General features: G+C 32.7%; 1 protein-coding gene across 1 annotated transcript in view; it reads left to right on the top strand.

Annotated features, from left to right (window-relative positions):
• LOC126888566 (ankyrin repeat domain-containing protein SOWAHA) overlaps nucleotides 1-23313 on the top strand; it is a 66649-nt gene that overhangs the window by 11444 nt on the left and 31892 nt on the right. The window contains exon 2 of the mRNA XM_050656915.1: nucleotides 22627-22699. Coding sequence (XP_050512872.1) covers nucleotides 22627-22699 — 73 coding nt within the window. The remainder of the gene's footprint in view (nucleotides 1-22626; nucleotides 22700-23313) is intronic.

Genomic DNA, 23313 nt, shown 5'->3' with positions numbered 1-23313 from the left:
ATTAGCTATACAATTCGTAAAAGTTTCAAGTTTTTACATTGTAAAAAACAAGAGAATTTAAGCGTTTTCCATTAAAATCGTTTTTTTTTTATTTAAACAATTAATAAACATGAAATTTTTTTTATTGATTATTCGTGTATTGTTCCCGCGAATGCATATGTCTGCAAATTTTCATTCATTTGCATTGAAGAAAAGGCAGTCAAATTAACGTCTAAAGATTTGACGCAAACTATTGAACTAAATAAAAGCGTTTAATTAGAGAACTGTCTTTGTGCTTGATTAAGAAAAAAGTTCCAGAATCAGTTTTAATGATGTCCAATTTTGATTAAAGTAGGTAAAGATTTGTTATCCAAAATTATATTTAAAAAAGTGACAGAACATTTTTCTCATTTTATATTGTTTTTTATAGAAGACACATCTGCCGCTATCAGAAGTGTCCGATCAGTTGTCACTGTTTAGAAACAAATCTCCGACTAATTTTCGTGCCGTGGGGTAATGGCGGCACAGCACTAAAACCCTTTCATAGAAAAAACAAAGGAAACATATTATTCCGTATTCAATTTCGTAGAATTTGTATCCGTGTGTGTCACAATCTTGTATTCAACAGGTGGCTTCGTGTTTACATAATAAAATCTTTAAATATTCGAATCATCCCCAGTGCCATCTGCGAGATTTTCTTGTTTACAACGTATTAAAAAAATAACGACAGCATAAATTGTTGTATGCAAGATTATTAGAGAAGTCGATTTTGGTAAAGATTATCAAATTAGACAAAAAAACAATACATCATATCAGAGATTTAAAATAAAATAGTATAAACGTATACAGTGCTAGTCAAAAGTCCGTACCCCCCACCTCTTATCTTTTGAACGGTTATACCTACCTATAATAGTGACATTTGGAGGGAGGAAATAAACGGACGTAAGCTTCTTAACTAGTCATGACAGGTGACGTAATAGTGACAGATAACGTTACAGACTTACAGAGCCACTATGACCGATAATTTTAAATGGGACCTTATGGCAAGTGATACCTCGTTTGAAAGGTATTCAAATTTTTGGATTTTGGTGAATAAATTAAATAAATATAATATCGTAGTTTCGTATTTAATTAATAAAAATTCAAATGTCCGCCTATGGTTTTTTTGTCAAAAAAGTTGACGTTTTTCAATTCTCTAGTAGTTTTTACGTCAACGTCAACCTTTTTGGCAAGTAATCATAGGCGGAATTTTGAATTTTTATTAATTAAATGCGAAACTACAATTTTATATATTTTTTTTATTCATCAAAATTAGCTTAAACTCAAACAAAATTAGCATGACTGAATAGGTATTTTCAATACCTCTCAAACGAGGTATCACTTGCCATAAGCTCCCATTTAAAATTATCTGTCACAGTGGCGCTGTAAAGTCATCTGTCACTATTACGTCACCTGTCATGACTAGTTAAGAAGCTTACGTCCGTTTATTTCCTCCCTCCAAATTTCATTATTATAGGTATAACCGTTCAAAAAATTCGAGGGGGGTACGGACTTTTGACTAGCACTGTATAATACATACTACAGATACAGACAGACATAAAGTATATGTATGTATGTTGTAAATATACAACATGTTAGAGGCAACATTAGCGCGCAGAAAACGCGTTTCAAGATTGCTGCTTTAATTTTGAATATTTTGTCGAGATATTTAGCACATATTCGTAACATACTTAGTAAAGAATAGCGGTGCAGAGCCCAGTATGAGAACTATGTAAAGTGAAGTATGTGGAAATTACTCTATGCTTAAATAAAATATTAAAAAGCTAGTCTGTACCATTTACTATCTCACCAAATATAATAATGACGTCATATATACTCGTCACTACTTCTAGCCAATAAAATGCTCGCTGTAATAGGAATGGCATGTCAAGAAAATCTGATTATTCCCTATATATTTTTTCAAATTTAAAATATGAGAACAAGGGGAAAATGGCGTGCGAGCCTTATTGTTTGACTTCGACCATATCACAATATTTTGCGTTCGTTTTTGATTATATGTCACTCTCATTAAAAATTTTCAAAATTTTTAATTTTGGAGAAAATACATTTTTTCAAAATAACTTAAAAATTGTTAGAGATACCAAAAATCTGAAACAATAAAAAAAGTCGGCTTGCTTTGAATATTTTGTATTTATTTGTTTTTCTGTAAGACAAAAATTGGTTAAGATTTGGTGTATCTAAATTTGAATACACTTGTGATTAGTGAATCTTTCAAGCCCATTTAACTACAGCCCTCTCAAAAATAAGGACTTAAAACCAATGAAACTTATAGATCAGATATACAATACATACAGGAGTAAAAAAACTTGTCAAGTGGTAACGATTACGTTCATTTGAGATGCTAATTAGGGGGTGATTTTCCTGATTTTTTTACCAAAAGAAAAGGGACAAACTTTATTTTGAGTGTAACTTGTTTATTTTTGATGCTAGAAATTTTTTTTGTAAAACAAAAAAAAAGCTTTTTTTTAAACACTTTAAAAAAGTTGAAATAAGTTTTCCCCAAAAAGTGCTTCATTTTTTGGTTATTTCAAGTTAAAATATTCGATTTGGAATTTAACGAATATGAACCTATTTTTCATTAGCTATACCTCTGCTTCTGCTAAGTATAGAGACCTAATGTATACACCATTTTTTTTAACTTTTTTACAGGCTATATTTTTTTGAGAATATTTTTTCGATAAAATACTTACTTTTTGAGTTATTTGCGAAAAACCGTCTAAAAACGTGGTTATTTTGTTGAAAAATGAACAAATTCACTCGCAAATAACTCGAAAAGTATTGACTTGGTGAAAAAACTCTATAGAACAAAAATTGCTTTTAATTAGTTAGTTTATCGATTTCCGGACTTATTTTGGACATACAGTGGAACCTCGATAACACGGATTAATCGGGACCGCGACCGATCCGGGTTATCGAAAATCCGAGATAGCCGGAGAATATGGTAAAAATTAATAAAATACGGTATACTTACAGATAAACTCCGTTAGAATTGAAATAACATGAAATATATTTATAAATATGCACAGTACCTACTCATTAAAACTACTAAAAAAAAACATCAAACCCAAACCTAAGCAAATGGAAGCGAACAATACAAGACACACAATACTAAAGACCATTGTTTATAAAAGAATTTTTTAAATAGTCTTTCCTAAACAATGCTGACAGTTTGAAATAAAAAGGAATAGATACTACAGACAGGTGGCTGTTGTTTCTGCGGCGTGTGCTATGAGTCATTTTTAATATCGTACAGTTCAAATTACACACATATACATTATCTCTCAAATATTATATTACATACATTTTTATTGTTGAAAGGTTTGTCTGATAATTAACTATTTTGATTGGAAATACGCCACAATTAAATTGAAAAATACAAAATATTGAAAATCAAAATGTTTATCTGATGAAAATCGGTCCGGGTTGCCGGACTTCCGGGTTATCGGGGGCCGACTTATCGGGGTTCCACTGTATATTTTTTCACCCCAGAAAGGGGGTGAAAGTCACCCCCAGGGCAAAAGCACACATCGGCACAATATCATTTTTTTTCTTTGACCTGTTAGCTATGTGTATGCCAAATTTCATGTCAATCCAAGCGGTTCTTTAAAATTTAGAGGTTTTGCAATATTTTACAGTTAAAGAACGTACTAAAAACATTTTTGTAGCTCATAAAAAATCAAAAATATTCATTTCTTCATAAATTTTCTAGTTATAATATAAAAAGAGATATGGTAGGTGAAAAGAGATTTTTTTTGTGCATGCTTAAATCACTGTATTAAACTAACAGAGAAATGATTTGAGGGATATAATGCACATTTTATAGTGCTTGAAAACCTTTGTGGCCTTTAAAACGAGCACTGTTAAATGCCGATTACATTCTAACTAAGCGAGATATGGTACAAACAAAATTGATGACTAATGTATTTTAAGCATAAATGAGAAGTATATCTCCTCCACCTCTTCCACCAGAATTTAAATGCATTGTTTGCCTTCTACAATACCTTTTATTATGGTGCTATTTCTAGTTCAAAAAGTTGGACGGGTTTAAAATGAATGGTTTTTGAAACAAATAAGATCAAATTATAAAGCGCGTTTATAAATTTTCTTAAAAATCTTCATTTTTCTCCATGTAACTCAAAAATGATAAGAGATACGAAAAAGAGATACAGTACAAAAATGTAGGCTTTTTCAGATAACAATTTGGTTTTTGTCTTTCACTACTGTAATTTTGATAATTTAAGTTAAACTGACGAATTTTCTTTGTTACTTAGATGATTTAAAGCTAGATTAACTTGTCAGTTTATTCGAAGAGTATGGTCCAAGAGCTGTGAGACATTTTTGAGTAGGTATTTTAGGCAACCTGAAAATTTTTCAGTTGACTCTTTCATGATAGCCTAATACAAAAATGCCGGTCTGGCTGAAGGGTAGCGGTTATTTTCCCCAAAAATCCCTCCCAAAATTAAACAAAAGGGTAAAAATTGTTATTACAAAAAATACCATTGACGTGACTTTAAAGTAAATTTAAATGTTAAAATATAAAGAAAATAAACAGGCCAGGCGATTTAAGGGCGATTTTAACTCTGCAAGGTACTTGCATGGGCGCCCCAGGATTATTTTCAGGGGATGCATCTGAACTTCAGAAGATTTCATCTGAATCTGTACTTACTATTAACGAGTATAAAATATAAAACTATACATGCATAGCTATGTACATTCCTTCCGGACAGGGAGGTGCCATTGTTATTTTGACAGGGTATTTTTTAATATTAAAAATAAATATTCTAAAAAAGACAGTTTTTTTGGTGAAATTTTCCAACTGCCAGGTGATCAAACAAATTACGCGTGCATATAAATGGAAAGCGCTATAGCTAAGCAGCAGTGTGAGAAAGATCGTATACCGATGGCTGTTTGCGTCCTCTGTTGTAGCTGAGCGAGTCCGTTCGCTCGAGAAAAATCACGTGACCTGGCGATATCCATGTTGTTGTTTCTCGAAACGTTAGAGTAATTATTATATATTATAGTATTTTAAGTAACTTTTTCTTAATTAAAGAAAAATAATACGTACTATACAATAGATTTTGCAAATATATGATAGAAAAAGACAAATTTATTATTATAAATATATAGGTAGAAAAGTATAAAACTATAAACTAAATTAATTCTGTGTCCGAATCTTGTACTTCTTCTTCAAACTCCTCATCTGAGCTTAAATATTCATTCTCTTCTTCTTCGTCAGACTCCCCCCGAGACTCAGATTCCTCTTCTACATGAGCTGTAAATAGTTGTAATATGTATTTAGAATTAATTAAAAAGTAATTAGTGATTAATTAGTTGAGTTGCTACGTATTCTCCGTCCTTTTATACGGAGTCGAAGCCTGGACAATCACGGGCGCATCTGAAGAAATACTTGCTTGCCGTTGTTGGAATGTGGAGTTATCGAATAATGTTTAATATTAAGTATTTTCGATGGGAAATAAGCCACAATTTTATCTAGCGGATAATAATTGTGGATAATAATAATGGAATCTCTAGCGCGAGAACTTTACTGCCATCGTTGCATTTGGTTGTCCTTTTAAAGACATATTTTAAAGACATGCTATGATTTTTTTTGGCGGATATTCTTGAGTTGGGGTTGATTTCATGTAATCGAATGAATTATCTTTTAATAAAGTCGTCCCAGGAACGCAACTCATCAATATTGGCAATATCGTTTTAAAGTCTTCTACTTTAAAATGTATAATACATGCCTGAATTGCCGATATAAATGAGTCAGATTAAATAAATTATTAGAAGAATTTTTACTAAGCAACAACATTTTTGTTTATTTAGTATTATTTTGTATTTTGACAACGACACACGACTTGGGCGTCGAGACGTTAATAAGTTCATTTTTTTGGTAAAATTGTGGCTCATTTTCCATCGAGAGTACTTAATTATAAAAATGCTACAAGGAAATAGCTTTAGAACAATGTTTAATATATCATGGACACACGTAACACACAAGGAAACATTAAGAAAGATGAAAAAGGCAAAAGAAATACTCAACACTATGAAGGAAAGAAATATGAAGTACATTGGTCATATACTAAGAAATAAAAAAACGTGATGTGATTGGTTATATAAGGAAAAGTATTAAGCATTGGTTATATAAGTAAGAATACGTAGCAACTCAATCAATTAATCACTAATTAATTTTTCATTAATTCTAAATACATATTACAACTATTTACAGATCAGATAGAAGAATCTGAGTCCCGAGGGGAGTCTGACGAAGAAGAAGAGAATGTATATTTATTTTAGCTCATCTTTCTTTCCTTCATAGTGTTGAGTATTTCTTTTGCCTTTTTCATCTTTCTTAATGTTTCCCTGTTTGTTGAGTGTTGTGTCCATGATATTTTTTACATTATTCGATAACACTACATCTCAACAATGGCAATTATTTCTTCAGATGCGCCCGTGATTGTCCAGGCTTCGACTCAGTATAAAAGGACAGAGAATACGTAGTAACTCAATTAATTAATCATTGATTAATTTTTAATTATTTCTAAATACATATTACAACTACTTACAGATCATGTAGAAGAGGAATCTGAGTCTCGAGGGGAGTCTGCCGAAGAAGAAGAGAATGAACATTTAAGCCCAGATGAGGAGTTCGAAGAAGAAGTACAAGATTCGGACACATAATTAATTTAGTTTATAGTTTTATACTTTTTTACCTATATATTTATAATAATTTTGTCTTTTTCTATCATATTTGTAAAATCTATTGTATAGTACGTATTATTTTCGTTTAATTAGGAAAAATTACTTAAAAAACTATAATATATATAATAATTACTCTAACGTTACGAGGCACAACAACATGGACATCGCCAGGTCACGTGATTTTCTCGAGCGAACGGACTCGCTCAGCTACAACAGAGGACGCAAACAGCTATCGGTATACGCTCTTTCTCACACTGCTGCCTACCTATAGCGGTTTCATTTATATGCACGCTTAATTTGTTTGATCACATGGCAATTGGATAATTTCGCCAAAAAAAACTGTGTTTTTTAGAATATTTATTTTTTAAATTAAAAAATACCCTGTCAAAATAACAACTGCTCCTCCCTGTCCGGAAGGAATGTACATAGCTATGCATGTATAGTTGTATATTTTATACTCGTTAATAGTATGTACAGATTCAGATGAAATCTTCTGAAGTTCAGATGCACCCCCTGAAAATAATCCTGGGGCGCCCATGCAAGTATCTTACAGAGTTAAAATCGCCCTCAAATCGACTGGCCTGTTTATTTTCTTTATATTTGAATATTTAAATTTACTTCCAAGTCATATCAATGATATTTTTTGTAATAACAATTTTTATCCTTTTTTAACTTTGGGGGGATTTTTGGGGAAAATAACCGCTACCCTCCAGCCAGACCGGCATTTTTGTATTAGGCTATCATAGAAGAGTCACCTGAAAAATTTTCAGGTTGCCTAAAATACCTACTCAAAAATGTCTCACAGCTCTTATACTAGTAGGTACATACTAATTTGATAAATAAATAAAATGTCATTTGACGTTAGTGAAACGAAGAAATGTCAGTTTAGTCTAGGCGCCAGAGGGGTCACCGTGTCATATTCAATTCTGATGGACAAACTCAACGGTTTCTTATGGATTTTTGGCTGCTGATTACGAATTTCGAGGGGGGATTTCGATCCGAGTGGTCAAAAAATTGTTATAAAAAATTTAATTGTTTATAAATTGTTTATAAGGCTCTGGCTCATAAACTAAAAGATATAAAAAAATATTTTTCAAATAAAATTTGTTCCTTAATAAAAAACGAAGAAAAAACCGTTTACTAAACTTAAATCTAACAATTAGAACTCAAGATATTGTAAAATTAGTGCACAATGCAAATTGCAAATTGCAAAATAAGTATTTTTCGAAGCTTTATCGATCGTAACTCAGCTTCTCCGCATGCAAATAAGTCTTAGAAGGTGTCGTTTTAAAGCTTAATTAACAGGCTTCCAATCAAAGTTTGTTAAATTACTTGATCTTCATTTGTTTTAAAGTTATACCCGTTTGAATTTACAATTTTCTTAAAAATATTGTACATTCATTTGTTTATAAGGGTTTCAAGCAAATTTGAGCTATAAACATTTATACTTTAATGAACGATAATGATAGAAAAACTCAAAAGGAACAATTTAAGGTTATGAAAATATTCATAAGTTTATTTTTGACCAAGATGTCGATATTTTAATGGTGCGCGCTATGAGGCGCAAGATCGGCTCACCGCGTAAAGGTTCACGCGCTAACTTCTCGATGCAAATTATAATTTCTATGTATACATACGTTATCTTCATTTTTCATTTTTGAAGATCCTAATAAAATTTTATCATATAATTCTTATAATTAAATCATCATACTGTACCTCGTATCACCTTTCATTCTATTTACATTGTCTTCTATTTTTTGCACTAAATGAGAAAAAAACATTAAAAACTAATATTTCAGAAGTATATCTAAAAAGTAAGTTGATATTATTTATTAACACTATTTTTACAAACATCTTTTTCATGCATCTGCAAATTTGCATAGAGATATACAGGGAATATCAGCTTTTTTACATCTGCATAGGTTCTTAGCGAAATTTTAACAGTTACATGGTGGTACAAGTCTGTTCTTGTAGGCAGTAAAACTAAAACTTTTTGAGGCTTCAGAGTCTAATTATCTATATGATATCCATATAAAGTGGATCTAGTTCTTTTGCAGAATCATCAAGGCCCGTCAATTGTGTGTATGCCGCCACATCATAAATGCTCGTTTTATATGCAATTATGATGCTGCAAAATAACTCGATCCATTTTTATATGGATATTACATATTGGCTCATTTTCATGCGTAGAAGCCGAGTTACGATCGATAAAGCGTCGAAGAATACATGCTTACTTGACTGTGAGCCAATCTTGCGCCTCATAGCGCGCCATTAAAATATCGACATCTTAGCCAAAAATAAACTTACTAACATTTTCGTAAGCTCAAATTGTTCCTTTTGAGTTGTTCTATCATTATTGTTAATTAAAGTATAAATTTTTGTAGCTCAAGTTTGCTTGAAACCTTTATAAACAAATTAATGTACAATTTTTTAAAGAAAATTATAACTTCAAACGGGTATAACTTTAAAACAAATGAAGATCAAATAATTTAACAAACTTTGTTTGGAAGCCTCTTAATTAAGCTTTAAAAGGACACCTTATAAGGCTCATTTGCATGCGCAGAAGCCGAGTTACGATCGGTAAAGCTTCGAAAAATACTTATTTTGCAATTTGCATTGTGCACTAATTTTACAATATCTTGAGTTCTAATTGTCGGATTTAAGTTTAGTAAACGGTTGTTTCCTCGTTTTTTATTAGGGGACAAATTTTATTTGAAACATTTTTTTTATTTCTTTTAGTTTATGAGCCAGAGCGTTATAAACAATTTATAAACAATTAAATTGTTTATAACAATTTTTTGACCACTCGGATCGAAATCCCCCCTCTAAATTCGTAATCAGCAGCCCAAAATCCATAAGAAACCGTTGAGTTTGTCCATCAGAATTGAAAATGACACGGTGACCTCTATTTGGCACCTAGACTAGTTTATTGGTCGAATAACTTTATTCATCGAATAAACTACTATTTTTACCGTTGGTAAAACCGGCATAAGTTAAATATTATATTTATATGGAATTAGCAACAGTTAACTGTAATGACAATTACATTTTTACCTAAAAAGATTTGACGTTTAGATTTTCACTCCAGAAATCGTTTTCAAAAAGACATATGGAAAAGAAATTGTGTTGAAGAATATTATATAACTGCCAAGTTGTTGTTGAGGTTATATGTTACTAAAAGTTAAACAGTAAAAAATTGAGGTTTGACGTACTTGTCTATGGTGTTGCGGCATCGGCCATGCTTTGACTGAAAATATATAAGGGTGGATGTCTTCTGTGTTTTTATACTTTATATTTATGTGTTTTACAATTCCGTATTTTTGAGTGTTCTTACATTCCACTACATTGGGAGTTTTTAATGTGTAAGTTGTGTAGGTATGTATTTTGTATTGCATATGTATTGTATATAATTGAGACCTGCATTTCACATTTTCTTATCGTCTATTGTTGGTATGTTCTTGTTGTTCCCTTCTTTTTTAACCCATTAGTGCATATAGTCCGTTTTAAAAGGATCTGCATTTTAACCCCCATTATATTAAAACTGCGGGTCTAAGAGACCCTGCGGACATCTACAAATGCTCTTGGCAGTGTGTGTCAAGCGTTAGAGGCGTTAAAGTGTTCATTTATTCGCTATTCTGAAAACTATCGATAATTATGGATGCTGCTTTGTACTCCATGACAAATGGTGGCTAAATAATATGCAATTTTGATAGACAGGCTATATTTGGTGTTTTTTGGTAATTTTTGTTACTTCAAAGTGTCATTGACACAATTTAGGCATTATTGTTTTTTATAAATAATTACCTTTTTTGTGATAAAGCATTTTTGAAAAAATCCCTTTAAAGGACTATATGCACAGAAGTCAACGATCGCATTATTTCCAGATTATCATTGTATCAGTTGTTGGAGTTGATAGAAGTGGACGATATTGATAAAAATGGTGCAGATATTTATATTCAACATTATTTCATCATCTTATCTGGCTAGGCCGTTTGGTCAAATCTGAGGAATACAGCGATGGGTACGACCAAGAATCTGGTGACATAAATCGGTTGCCAAGAAGTATTTTGAACCACCTTGCGAAATTTCATTTAAAAATGACTTTGATGACAATGAAGAAAATAATGTACACTTTCTGTTCCTCCATATAATTTACTAAGACGAAATTCTTTGAGCAAGTCTGTAAGACTTCCTTTGTCTATAAGATTGCAAAGCAATAAAAATCCAATGCACAATCCAAAGATAAACGTAAAAAAGCACATAATTGGACAAACTCAAATTTGAACAATAATATAGATGTTGATTTCCAAACCATACCACCTTCCTATGAAGCTCAGAATGCTGCGTCTCCAATAGATTTTTTTTTCTTATCTTGTTAACAAACAATCTTGGATAATATAGTTTCCCAAACAAATATTTATGGCTTGCAAAAAAACCAAAATCTAAATTTTTCTCTAGACGAGCTTTATCTTATAGGTCTGGAATCCCGCGTATGAAAAAAAAGTTGATTAATAGCAAGCTGAAAATTTGTTAATAGCTTAAGGGTGTCTAGTCGGATAAACTTTGATATATGAGAACACTGGAACAGGGGAAGTTTTAATTGTGAAACAGGTTAAAAATTTGGAACGGTCAGACCACGAAAACGGTACATTTATTTTGTCCGACAGAATAGACTTAAACTCTCTGAACAGAGATTAAACTCTCATGCAAAAATCAGACTGCTATTTATCACCTGTCATAATTCCTGTCATTTGACATATTCTACATGTTCCACTCATTAAAACGCCCATTTGGTGATAAATAGCAGTCTGATTTTTGCATGAGAGTTTAATCTCTGTTCGGAGAGTTTAAGTCTATTCTGTCGGACAAAATAAATGTGCCGTTTTCGTGGTCTGACCGTTCCAAATTTTTAACCTGTTCCACAATTAAAACTGCCCCTGTTCCAGTGTTCCCATATATCAAAGTTTATCCGACTAGACACCCTTAAGCTATTAACAAATTTTCAGCTTGCTATTAATAAACTTTTTTTTCATACGCGGGATCCAGACCTATTATATTTGGTGCTATGTTACTTAGCGGATATGCAAAATATCCCAATAAACGTATGTTTTGTAATTCTTCTGATGATATTCCTATTATGCTAAAGAAATCTATGAGGCTAAATAGATTTGAACAACTTATTCGACATCAACATTTCAATGATAACAGTAATGTTGAACAAACCGATAAGTTGTTCGAACCCAGGTCAATTATCGACACTTTGAATAAAAACTTTCGAACAGCTTTCGCTTAGATGAACATTTATTCATATCCATATTCTTGTTCATATAGTCCTTTTAAACGGATTTGCTTTTTTTTCAAAACTCGTAGGTAATATTTTTGTTTAATTTAAAATGATGTGCTTATGGATTTTTTTCGCAATTTAAACCTTTTTTTCACTTTTCTTCTCTCTATGCACTAATGGGTTAAGTATTGGCAACCAAAGCCTGCTGCATTCTGCTGATGACTCTGCTACACATTTTTTTTTCATTTAGTAGGATGCGGGCTGCTTCTTTGATTTTTCTCTTTTTCATGTCTGTTACCTTCATGATTATGGATGCATCTTTCCACTGTGGTCTGTGTTCATTGTCTTAGGCATGTTCGCATATCTGTGATTTGTCGAAATCCCTATTTTTGATGTATATTTCATGCTTGTTTATCCTGACGCTTAGTGGTCTTACAGTTTCTCATACATAGAAATTGTTGCATTCACATGATATTTTGTAGATGCAGTTCTGAGACCTCTCTTTTGTGTTGTTGGGTTTGGTTCTGGACAGGATAGATCTAAGTGTGTTGGTTGTTTTAAATGTTGTTGTCACGTTGCACTTGTTTCATCACAAAAACATTTAAAACAACCAGCACACTCTCTTTTTACTTTCTCTTTTTACGAATGATAAATATTTAACTACATCCGGCTTAAATGCTGCTCGTTATTGATATAAAAAAAAAACGAAAAGACAAATACACATATTATGGTCGTAGATCCATGACGCTTGAGTGTTTGTTGTCCCGGTGTGTCGACTGTATAATTTTATGTAGATACAACTTCTTCTTTTCAACTTACCGCCAATTTGACGTTTGTTTATCCAAGAATAAAGATAACGTTAGGTACTTTAATCGTACTAACGATACTTTACTCAGGTATAAAATTAATAATTCAGTTTAAATTTCGCTAATGAGAGTTCTTCCCATTAACAAGGTGTAAATTTCGCTCCATCTCATTAACTGCCAACTACGAGATATCTTAATTGGATGAAAATACAGGGTGGCCGATATAAAATTTTCTGTAGAAAATGTCCGAAGGGTTCATCACAAATAAAGTTATTCAAAAGTTTTTTTTTTCTTCTCTTACTCCCTTTACCCCCTAGCTAGAGTATCGGATTTTTATTGTATTATTGTCTATTCTCTTTTATTTCTTGATATCAGTTTCATTTCTATGTTGTTCATCCCTCTGCCTATACCTGCTTTTATAATTTCATTTTATCCTACTCTTTTTTGGTTTTTCTCCTTACTCTTGTAGGTTGTAATATTCTCTTTGGCCATCTTTTGTCTCCCAACTTCTGTACGTTCCCGAACCATTCCAATTATTGTTTTCTAGTTAAAAAAAGGAATGTGTGTACTTTGTACGCACGTAAGAAGTTATACTTCTATTATATGATTTCAACGAAATCAATATACTTTAAACAGTTTATTTATATTTAATTTGACTATTAAACTAATTTTAATACTTACTACTTTCCAAAAATGTTTATTAAAACAATACCAAAAATTAAAAAAATAAAAGAATAAAACACACACAAACACATTGAAAAATGCCACAAAGAAATGATTTCTGAACAATAATTGTTGCCAAAAATTTTAACTAATATGTATTTTCTGAAAAAATTATATAATAATATACAATCATAAAATGTATAAAAAAATAAAAAAATAGTAACTTGCATTGGGGATCGAACCCGCTTCTCGTCGATCCCGCCGATCGAAAATCGAAGTGCTTTCCCATTGCGCCAACTTCGCGTGTCTGTCATGTGGGAATATACACCAACTGAACGTTTACACCATAAACTTTTTGACAGAGGTTGCTTATTACTTATATGAATTTAATCAAATCAGTTTGATTTTTGTTAAATAACAATATATTAGGTGAATATCGGTAGAAATTTTGATGGTAATCAAATTATATATATCAAAGCATTATATACTATTTTGGTAGATTTATTTTAAATTTTCCAAATAGGTAGGTACCTATGTAATTTTTTATTAGAATACTGAAACATTTACAATTATTACATACTTGTCGCTTTTAAAAAACTATTTAAAAAGTCACTACAAATATAAACTTGCTTTTTTCTCTGCCATCACAACAATAAAAACTAATATACACAACATTCTTTTATCCATAATCTCCATATTGAACAATTATTGACAGATGATTTTAACACTCAATCAGATCCCGTATAACGTTTGAGCGACTAATATCATACTGTCGGTGTGCGCATGCGCCAGGGAATGTAAAAATTCACCCTTGTGCCTAAAGAAGTATAACTTCAAAAAATCCACGAGGAAAATAAAATTCCTGTAGCTGGATGGATACGAGATCCTTTGTAAAAGGTTTATTTAAATTTCCCTAACAAGTGTTACATTAAATCTCAGAACGTTTTCGGATTAAAAAAATCCATCATCAGTGTTACTAAAAGCCAAAAAATAGCATGCCTGAGCCACCCAAATGTTTTGGGTAAAAACCCTTTAAATGTTGAAAGTTGTTGTGTTATACTACATATTAATAAAAATACTTAATTATGTTGCAAATATTCCTGGATATTACCCAGGGCAACACAGGACTCTTCCCACGTGGTTGGAATTTGAGGATTAAAATCGCACATATTGGAGTTCAATGGCCAACTGGTATATTATGGCCAAATGGAGTATTAGAGAGTAAATAAACAATAAAATTAGAGATTTCACGTGCCATATCAGAATTACCGACGTTGGCGATCACCATTGCGAAGGCTTATTGATCTTCTGCAATATGGAAAAATTGTCCTGCATTTCATATCTGAGTCCATTCACGAATGTTTTATTCGTGAATGGACTCAGACCTCTATTTTGTCTTTAAGGGCACCCGAAGTCCTATTGAACGACAATGTTAACATTAAGCTACGTATAGATATGCGCGCCGAACACTTCGCGCCGTGTGTGCGGTACGCGTTCGTGGCGGGTTCGTTAGATTAGTACGCGTTAGTACGTGTTTTCAAGTGGCACACAAACGGTGCGCACACGATCCAACTTCTGTCGGCGCCAAGAACGCACGGCGTACACACGGCGCGAAGTGCGTGGCACGCATATCTATACATACCTTTATGTCACATATCTCTGTAACATACATTTTTTCTTGGTCACGACATTTTTGTTATGGGATTGTGTAGCGCAAAGAGTGGCTCCATGGTTCCCATAGCACTACTAAAACGAAATTGGGTATCTTCGAGATCTTCTTCGCATTTGTGTCTAATTCTGTTGTGAAGTATTCTTAGGACTTAGGAGAATCTTAAGAGTGCGTGGCACGCATATCTATACATACCTTTATGTCACATACAGTAGGAAAAATGAAAGAATACCCATGAACGAACATATAAAACACGCTGTATTTTCCTGTCACCGTGTCATACAAAAAATTGGCCAGCGCAAGTACATGTAATAATTATTATTACATGTACTTGCGCTGGGCAATTTTCTTTGTGACACGGTGGCAGGAAAATACAGCGTGTTTTATAAATATGTTCGTTCATGGGTATTCTTTCATTTTTCCGACTGTACATATCTCTGTAACATACATCTTTTCTTTGGCCACAACATTTTTGTAATGGGATGTTTATCGCAAAAAGTGATTCCCATAGCACTACTAAAACGAAATTGGGTATCTTCGAGATCTTGTTCGCATTTGTGTCTAATTCTGTTGTGAAGTATTCTTATGACTTAGGAGAATCTTAAGAGTGTGGCTCGGTAGGCTAATTAATCGATATTCTGAGCACTTCCTCGCATTATTGTATTCCGACAAAGATGGATTTGCCCGAATCTGTGTGAATCATTTCGGTGTTATACAGGGTGTCCCGAAAAGATTGGTCATAAATTATCCCACCGATTCTGGGATTAAAAATAGGTTGATTGAACCTCACTTACCTATATACAATAGTGCACACAAAAAAAGTTACTGCCCTTTGAAGTTACAAAATGAAAATCATTTTTTTTATATATCGAAAACTCTTTTCTTTTATATATCGAAAAAAATCGAGATTTTTCATTGAAAATGGACATGTGGCATTCTTATGGCAGCAGCATCTTAAATAAAAATTAAAGTGAAATTTGTGTACCCCATAAAAATTTTATGGGGGTTTTGTTCCCTTAAACCCCCCAAACTTTTTTGTACGTTCCAATTTAATTATTAGTGTGGCACCATTAGTTAAACACACTGTTTTTAAAACATTTTGCCTGTTAGCACTATTTCGATAAGCCAGTGTATATCCAGATATTTTGAATGTTTATCGAAACCACCACATATTTGTATATGGTTAAGTAGGTACGATTATAGAGACCTGTTAATATATTTTGAAAAAGAAGCCACATCTCGATAAAAGGTGACTTATCAAAAAAAAACTAAGGGGCAAAAAAGTTTTAAAAACACTGTGTTTAACTAATGGTACCACAATAATAGTTTAATTGGAACGTACACAAACATTTGGGGGGTTTAAAGGAACAAAACTCCCATAAAATTTTTATGTAAATATATTAAAAAAGAAGCCGCATCTCGATAAAAACTCGCTTATCGAAAAAATACTAAGAGGCAAAAAAGTTTTAAAAATGTTGTGTTTAATGAATTGATTGGAACGTACACAAAAGTTTGGAGGGGTTTAAGGGATCAAAACCCCCCATAAAATTATTTAGAGTGGACTAAATCTCACTATAATTTTGTTTTAAGATGATGCTGCCATAAGAATGATGCATGTCCATTTTCAATAAAAAATCTTTAATAGTTTTCGATATATTGAAAAAAGTCGATTTTCATTTTGTAACTTCAAAGGGCTGTAACTTTTTTATGAGCACATTTGTACTAAGGTAAGTTAGGTTCAATCGAACTATTTTTGACTCCAGAGTGTGTGGTATAATTTATTACCAATCTTTTCGGGACACCCTGTATATTGCATTAATAAGCCTAAAAAAATTTTTGCTATTATATTCGTGGAGAAATAAATATCGCTACTATTTTTATGTCAATCTCCCTGTAACTTATTTCATAAACGGCCAAATTCCTGAGAAATATACGAGTATATCGGTAAACAGCGATCTCACTTCCAGGATATATATTATATGAGCCAAAGAGCTCTCCGAAAAATCTTATCGCAGATTTTTGACATAAGGAAACTAAGAACAAAATAAATTGTAATTTTTATATTTGGATGCGATCAGATAAGACTGTAAGCTGCCATAATTGGCGATGAACCACCTGCTTACGTTTCACCGATCTTTAAAAATTCATTTTACAAACTTTAATTATAATAAATATGAAGATAGTAATTTGTATCTGCCAAATAAATGCAGGCTTGTGATAATATAGTGTTAAATTTATGGGTTTTGAATTAAGTATACCCGAGGATGGTATATGTCATTGTATACATAGGTTGGATTCACAATTTAATCGCAATTAAGCGATATACCAAAAATAGAAGTTTGAGTTTATTTTGTCAATAATCACTGTACATTTATATTAATGATTTTTTTTGTACATACTTCCTTGTAAGTATCTTTGCACTGTTAGCTTACGATCTTTAATTTATAGTTTGTTTCTAGTCGTCTGTATACCTAATCTCATCAATCTACAAAAAGGTTTTGTTTTATACATAACAGTTTTTTCTAGTTCTGTATGGTATATATTACCAGAGAACGGCAGTTCTCGTCAGTGGCACACAATACCCCTACATGCGACACTATACAGTATGGTGCAAATGAAAGGAATAAATTCGTTATTTCGTAAACCGGCGACTTTAAGGAAAAATCCCGAAACAGGTCAGTTTTTATTTTTAAATTGTGATATTTTGGCATATATGTTATACTAGTTACGTCATCCATCCGGGCGTGATGTCGTAATCGATAATTTTTTTTAAATAGAAATAGGGTCGTGTGCTAGCTCATTTGAAAGGTTATTCAGTAATATAAACATGTGCATAATTATTTATACAGGGTATCCAAAAAATAATATTTATTTAACTTTTGCCCGAAAATAAAAAATATTTATCTCACAAACAAACATTGCTTTTCGATTAAATTCAATGTTCAAGTCAGCTCCCGCCAGCCATCTGCCTCTTGGAAGTTTGAACATTTAATTTAAGTGAAAAGCAATGTTTATTTATGAAATTAAATTTTATTTATGATTTATGAAAGCAGTAAAATGTATTTTGAATTAAAGAAATTACATACATTCTTCTTTTTTTATCAAATAATTGAATTTCAATTTTTTTATGGACACCCTGTATAACTAATTATATAAATGTTTATACTACTGAATAGAGAATTGAATAAACTTTCAAATGAGCTAGCACACGACCCCTATTCTCATTTAAAAAATCATCAATTACGTCATCACGTCCAGATGGATGACCTCACTAATATGACATACAGTACTGTGCGAATTAATGTGAACAAACAGAATTAATTTGTAGATTTGATTTATTTAGGCCAAAGGTAAATTTAGGTACACCTACATGAGATTTTTTCATTAACTAGTATTTAATATGTCCCCCTATTACTTTTTTGACTTCCTGGAGTCTTCTAGGCATGGAATCCACAAGTTTTTTGCAATTGTTTGTGATTGCTTCATCTCTAAACCACACCTTAATCACTGCTTCCACCAGTTTTGTTTTTGTCGTACAGTCAAATTTTTGCAGTTCAGCCTTACATATTGCCCACAAATTTTCAATAGGATTAAGGTCAGGTGAATTCTCAGGCCAATCAAGAAGGGTAATATGCATGTCACGGAGCTGAATCTTGTTGAAAAATTGCAGTCCCTTCGGCCTGTACTTTGTCAAGCTCTATAGCTAAGCGTTGCCCTAGCATGGCTTTGTACTTTTCACTGTTCATCATACCTTCAATGGGAATAAGTGTGCCAGTTCCTGAGTATGAAAAACAGCCCCAGAACATTTTTTTGGTGGGATGTTTAACAACTGTTTGGTTAATATGGCTAGCTGAAAGTTACTCATTGGCTGCCTTTCGTACGAATTTTGATCGCTGGCCCTGCACTAGGAAGTGGGTCTCATCAGAAAATAACACTTTTCTCCAATCTTCTGCACTCCAATGAGCGTATTTTTTTTGCCTAATTTAGCCTTTTTTTCATCATAGGCGCTGTCAGAAGTTGTTTCTTCTACGGTCTCACGGCTCTTCTCCCTCCTTCTAAGAGACGTCTGGGTACCGTTGAGTCGTGAATTTTTATTCCAGCCTTTTCTAAATCTTGCTGGAGGTCATAACTTTTACCTTTATACGTAAATAACGTTTTTTTGACAAAGCAGCTGACAGAACAGGCACAGCAGGTGTGCCAACTTATGAAAACTGAATTTCGATCTCTGTTCACATTAATTCGCACAATATTGTATATGGTAAAATATTATAATTTATAAACAAAAATCGTTCTGTTTTGTGATTTTTCCTTCAATTCCTGTATATACACGAAAGTTTCGATTTTTTAAATCTGACTGAATTGAAAATTGGGCCAAATCCCATCTTAAAGTTTAGGAAAAGACTCAACCCATGTCATCTCTCCATTTTGGTCCAAGGGTGTGGATTTTACGGCCCTTCCAATTTAGGGCCTGTTTTTCGTTCTCGTCCCCAAAACTCCCAAAAATTTCAAAAAAGTCCGACTTTTGCAGCTTCTGATAATACTGATCATTACCTTTCCAAAGCATGTCTAATTTTGAAAATCGGTTTAACCATTCAAAAGTTACCGTGCTGAGAAGTATGACTCAATTTTTATTTAAAAAGGGGAAGATGTTTGTGGATATGTATGGATGTATAGTCCGTCCGCTATAACTTTTCCCATGCGGTACGATTCATTTTCAATAAAATTAAGTGAAAACAGAAAGTGAAACGTAATCCTCGACACCGTAAGGTACAAGAGGACGGCTTAAGTAAGTAAGTTGATTGAAAATGAATCGTACCGCATAGGAAAAGTTATAGCAGACGGACTATATGTATGTATGTATGTGTGTGGAAAAGTTACACCGATCTGAATTTTTTTTCTGTGTTTTAAGAGGGGGTCAGGGTCGATTCAGAACCGGTGTCGTTTGTGACTTTTGACCATCCATAAGCCAGCTATAGAGCTAGGTAGATACAAAATGGCATATTTTTTGGGCGTCTATATCTTCGGTTTAAGGAGAGACAGGAAAACCGCAAATACACCAAATCGATAGCGTTGTCATGCTTTCAAATGGTGCCTAAGCGGTCAAGATCATACCTACAAACGGCTCAGTATAGCCGAAAAACTGAAAAATTAAACTTTGAAAATTTTGGTTTTTCGACAATTACTCAAAATTTCAACCTATGAATTTTGCCAATAGCTGAGCGTTTGAAGAAGGACGTTTGAATTTTTTAAATAATCTTTTAGTCTTTTTTTAAACAATGCTAAGATAGTTTGAAATAAATAAAGGAATACTACAACATGCGCCTGTTGTTTCCGATAAACCGAGACGATGAACTTCGCTCTTCTCTGCCGCCTGTGCCATGAGTCATGAGTCATTTTTACTATCGTATAGTTCAAATTCCACAAATACACAATATCTTTCAAATATTATATTACATACATTTTTATTGTTGAAATGTTTGTCTGATGAAAATCGGTCCGGGTTAGCGGGACTTCCGGGTTATCGGGGCCGACTTATCGAGGTTCCACTGTATATTTCAAAAATAAACATTGCTTTTCGCTTAAATTCAATGTTCAAGCCACCTCACGCCAGCCATCTGCCACCTGGAATGGAAGTTTGAACATTTAATTTAAGCGAAAAGCAATGTTTATTTGTAAAATAAACATTTCTTTCTTATTTGAACAGAATGGAGCAATTTGGAATAAAAACATAACATTTTTAAAGCGTAAGGTATTTTTTTTTCAACAATTTTACAACTGTCTGTCTGTTCGTCTGTAAACACAACTCCTTCGTTATTAGAACAGACAAAATGACAAATGTAGTGTCGAATGAGAGGTTATAACCCAAAGATGGGATTAAGGGTGAAAAATTTGACGTCTGACTTCCGATTCCAGATTTGCAACCGGAAGTACTATTTTAAAGTCGCTGAAATATTATATGTGATATATTCGACGCGCCCTAGCAAGAGGAGAACAAATATACTTCCGGTTTCTACATCGCTTCCGGTTAAAAAGTGGTAACCGGAACTACCACATTATAGTCACAGAAATAGTGTATGATATTATATCAATCGACGCGTATTGAAAATTCGAGTTCGAATATTTAGTTCCGGTTTTAATAGTCCTGTCGCCAGGGGGGGTACAACGGCCTCCTTAATTCAGATGGACTTACCCAAGTTTTTTTTATATATTTTGACCCGTAGAATACGAATTTTTTGGGTAACAGTTGATCCGGATGTCGATAAGATTGTTATAGACAAAGAACTTGAGGAATTCCATAACAGCGATTTCTCGCAAAACAAAACATATTTTTGTATTTTTTGGGTCATTTTAAGCAAAAAATATTCCTACAAGTTTTTTCGTAGAATGCATCGTTTTCGAGATAACCGCGGTTGAACTTTCAAAAAATCGAAAAATGGCAATTTTTGAACCCGAATAACTTTTGATTAAAAAATAAAGTAGCAATTCTGCTTACCGCATTTGAAAGTTTAAGGCAAATTATATCGGTTTTGATTATTTGCATTGCTAAAAATTAATTGTTTTACTGCTGAACAAAGCTATAAACACATAGTGTTTCCCGTGCCTAATACATGTGTTTTAACGCATGCTACGTAGACATTGCCTCGCTTGCACTAGTAGCTACTCTACCTACTCGTTAGATTTTAAATGAGAAATCATTGAAAACATCACTCACGCACTAGGTGTTTATAGCTTTGTTTACCAATAAAATAATAAATTTTTAGCAATGCAAATAATAAAAACCGATATAATTTGACTTAAACTTTCAAATGCGGTAAGCAGAATTGCTACTTTATTTTTTAATCAAAAGTTATTCGGGTTCAAAAATTGCAATTTTTCGATTTTGTGAAAGTTCAACCGCGGTTTTCTCGAAAACTATGCATCCTACGAAAAAACTTGTCAGAGCATTTTTTGCCTACAATGACCCAAAAAATACAAAAAGATGTTTTGTTTTGCGAGAAATCACTGTTATGTAATTCCTCAAGTTCTTTGTCTATAACAATCTTATCGACATCCGGATCAACTGTTACCCAAAAAATTCGTATTCTACGGGTCAAAATAAATAAAAAAAACTTGGGTAACTCCATCTGAATTAAGGAGGCCGTTGTACCCCCCTGGCGACAGGACTATAATGTAATTTCCGGTTAAAAAGTTTGGGATTAAAAAGGACCGGAAGTTTGGCAAAATTGACTCAAAATTAGTGAAATAGTATATCAATCGATGCAAAGTTATTCGAAGAGTTCAAAAAATATCGGCTTCCGGTTCTACTTCCGGTCACGTTGGGTGAAAACAGGATTTGCGAGTTCCAATTGCTTGTTTCAAAATTTCGTGCTATACTGATATTAAAGATTCAAATGTTCCTGCTGATTTATATTCTACTAATTTGCTTTAATTTAATTAATAAATTATTTATTTATTTTTAGGGATACACACCGTTGCATATATCCGCCCAGTTTGGACATAAGAATGTATTTAAACTACTTATTGAAGTTTACAGTAAGTATTTAATACAATCATTTTACTTTAGTTTTTAATAACATGCAGGTATATAAGGATATCTCTGTATGTCCCTATAATCAGAATTTTTCCGTCGCCCAGATTTTCAACAAAAGTAATCTATTAAAAAGGGTTCAAGGCAGGTTTTGTTCATATTCGATTCAGAGTTGGACTACCATCTCCATATAGCAACTATTTCAGCATCCTTATGCATCATCAGTGAAGATTATGCAGTCACAACTCTGAAGGGAATATAAACATTCTGCCTCTTTTAAGGCAAAACATCGCGATGCAATGAACCCACCTTTTGAGACGCAAATCAGCGACATCTCTCGTATTACGAGGAAAACAACGAAAAGCCCCAGATACAAAGTTTACTACTTTTTAAACAATTAGAATAATTGAAATAAAAATATAATAAACAATATTTTAAATCTAAGACTTTTCGTTAATAAACTGCTTTCTGGCTGCATCCCATATCTCCGGATTTTACAATATATAATCACGTAGAGACGACGAAAATAGGAGAAAGCAAATAGAGGACACTTAGGCCACGCATTGGGCCTAGCAAAAGTAATCTACTCATATACATAGGTAGTTTTTATGAACTTTAC

This window comes from Diabrotica virgifera, chromosome 7 (assembly GCF_917563875.1).
Source record: "Diabrotica virgifera virgifera chromosome 7, PGI_DIABVI_V3a".
Classification (NCBI taxonomy): domain Eukaryota; kingdom Metazoa; phylum Arthropoda; class Insecta; order Coleoptera; family Chrysomelidae; genus Diabrotica; species Diabrotica virgifera.
The sequence above is the reverse complement of the archived record's forward strand: the minus strand, read 5'-3'. Positions and strand labels throughout refer to the sequence as shown.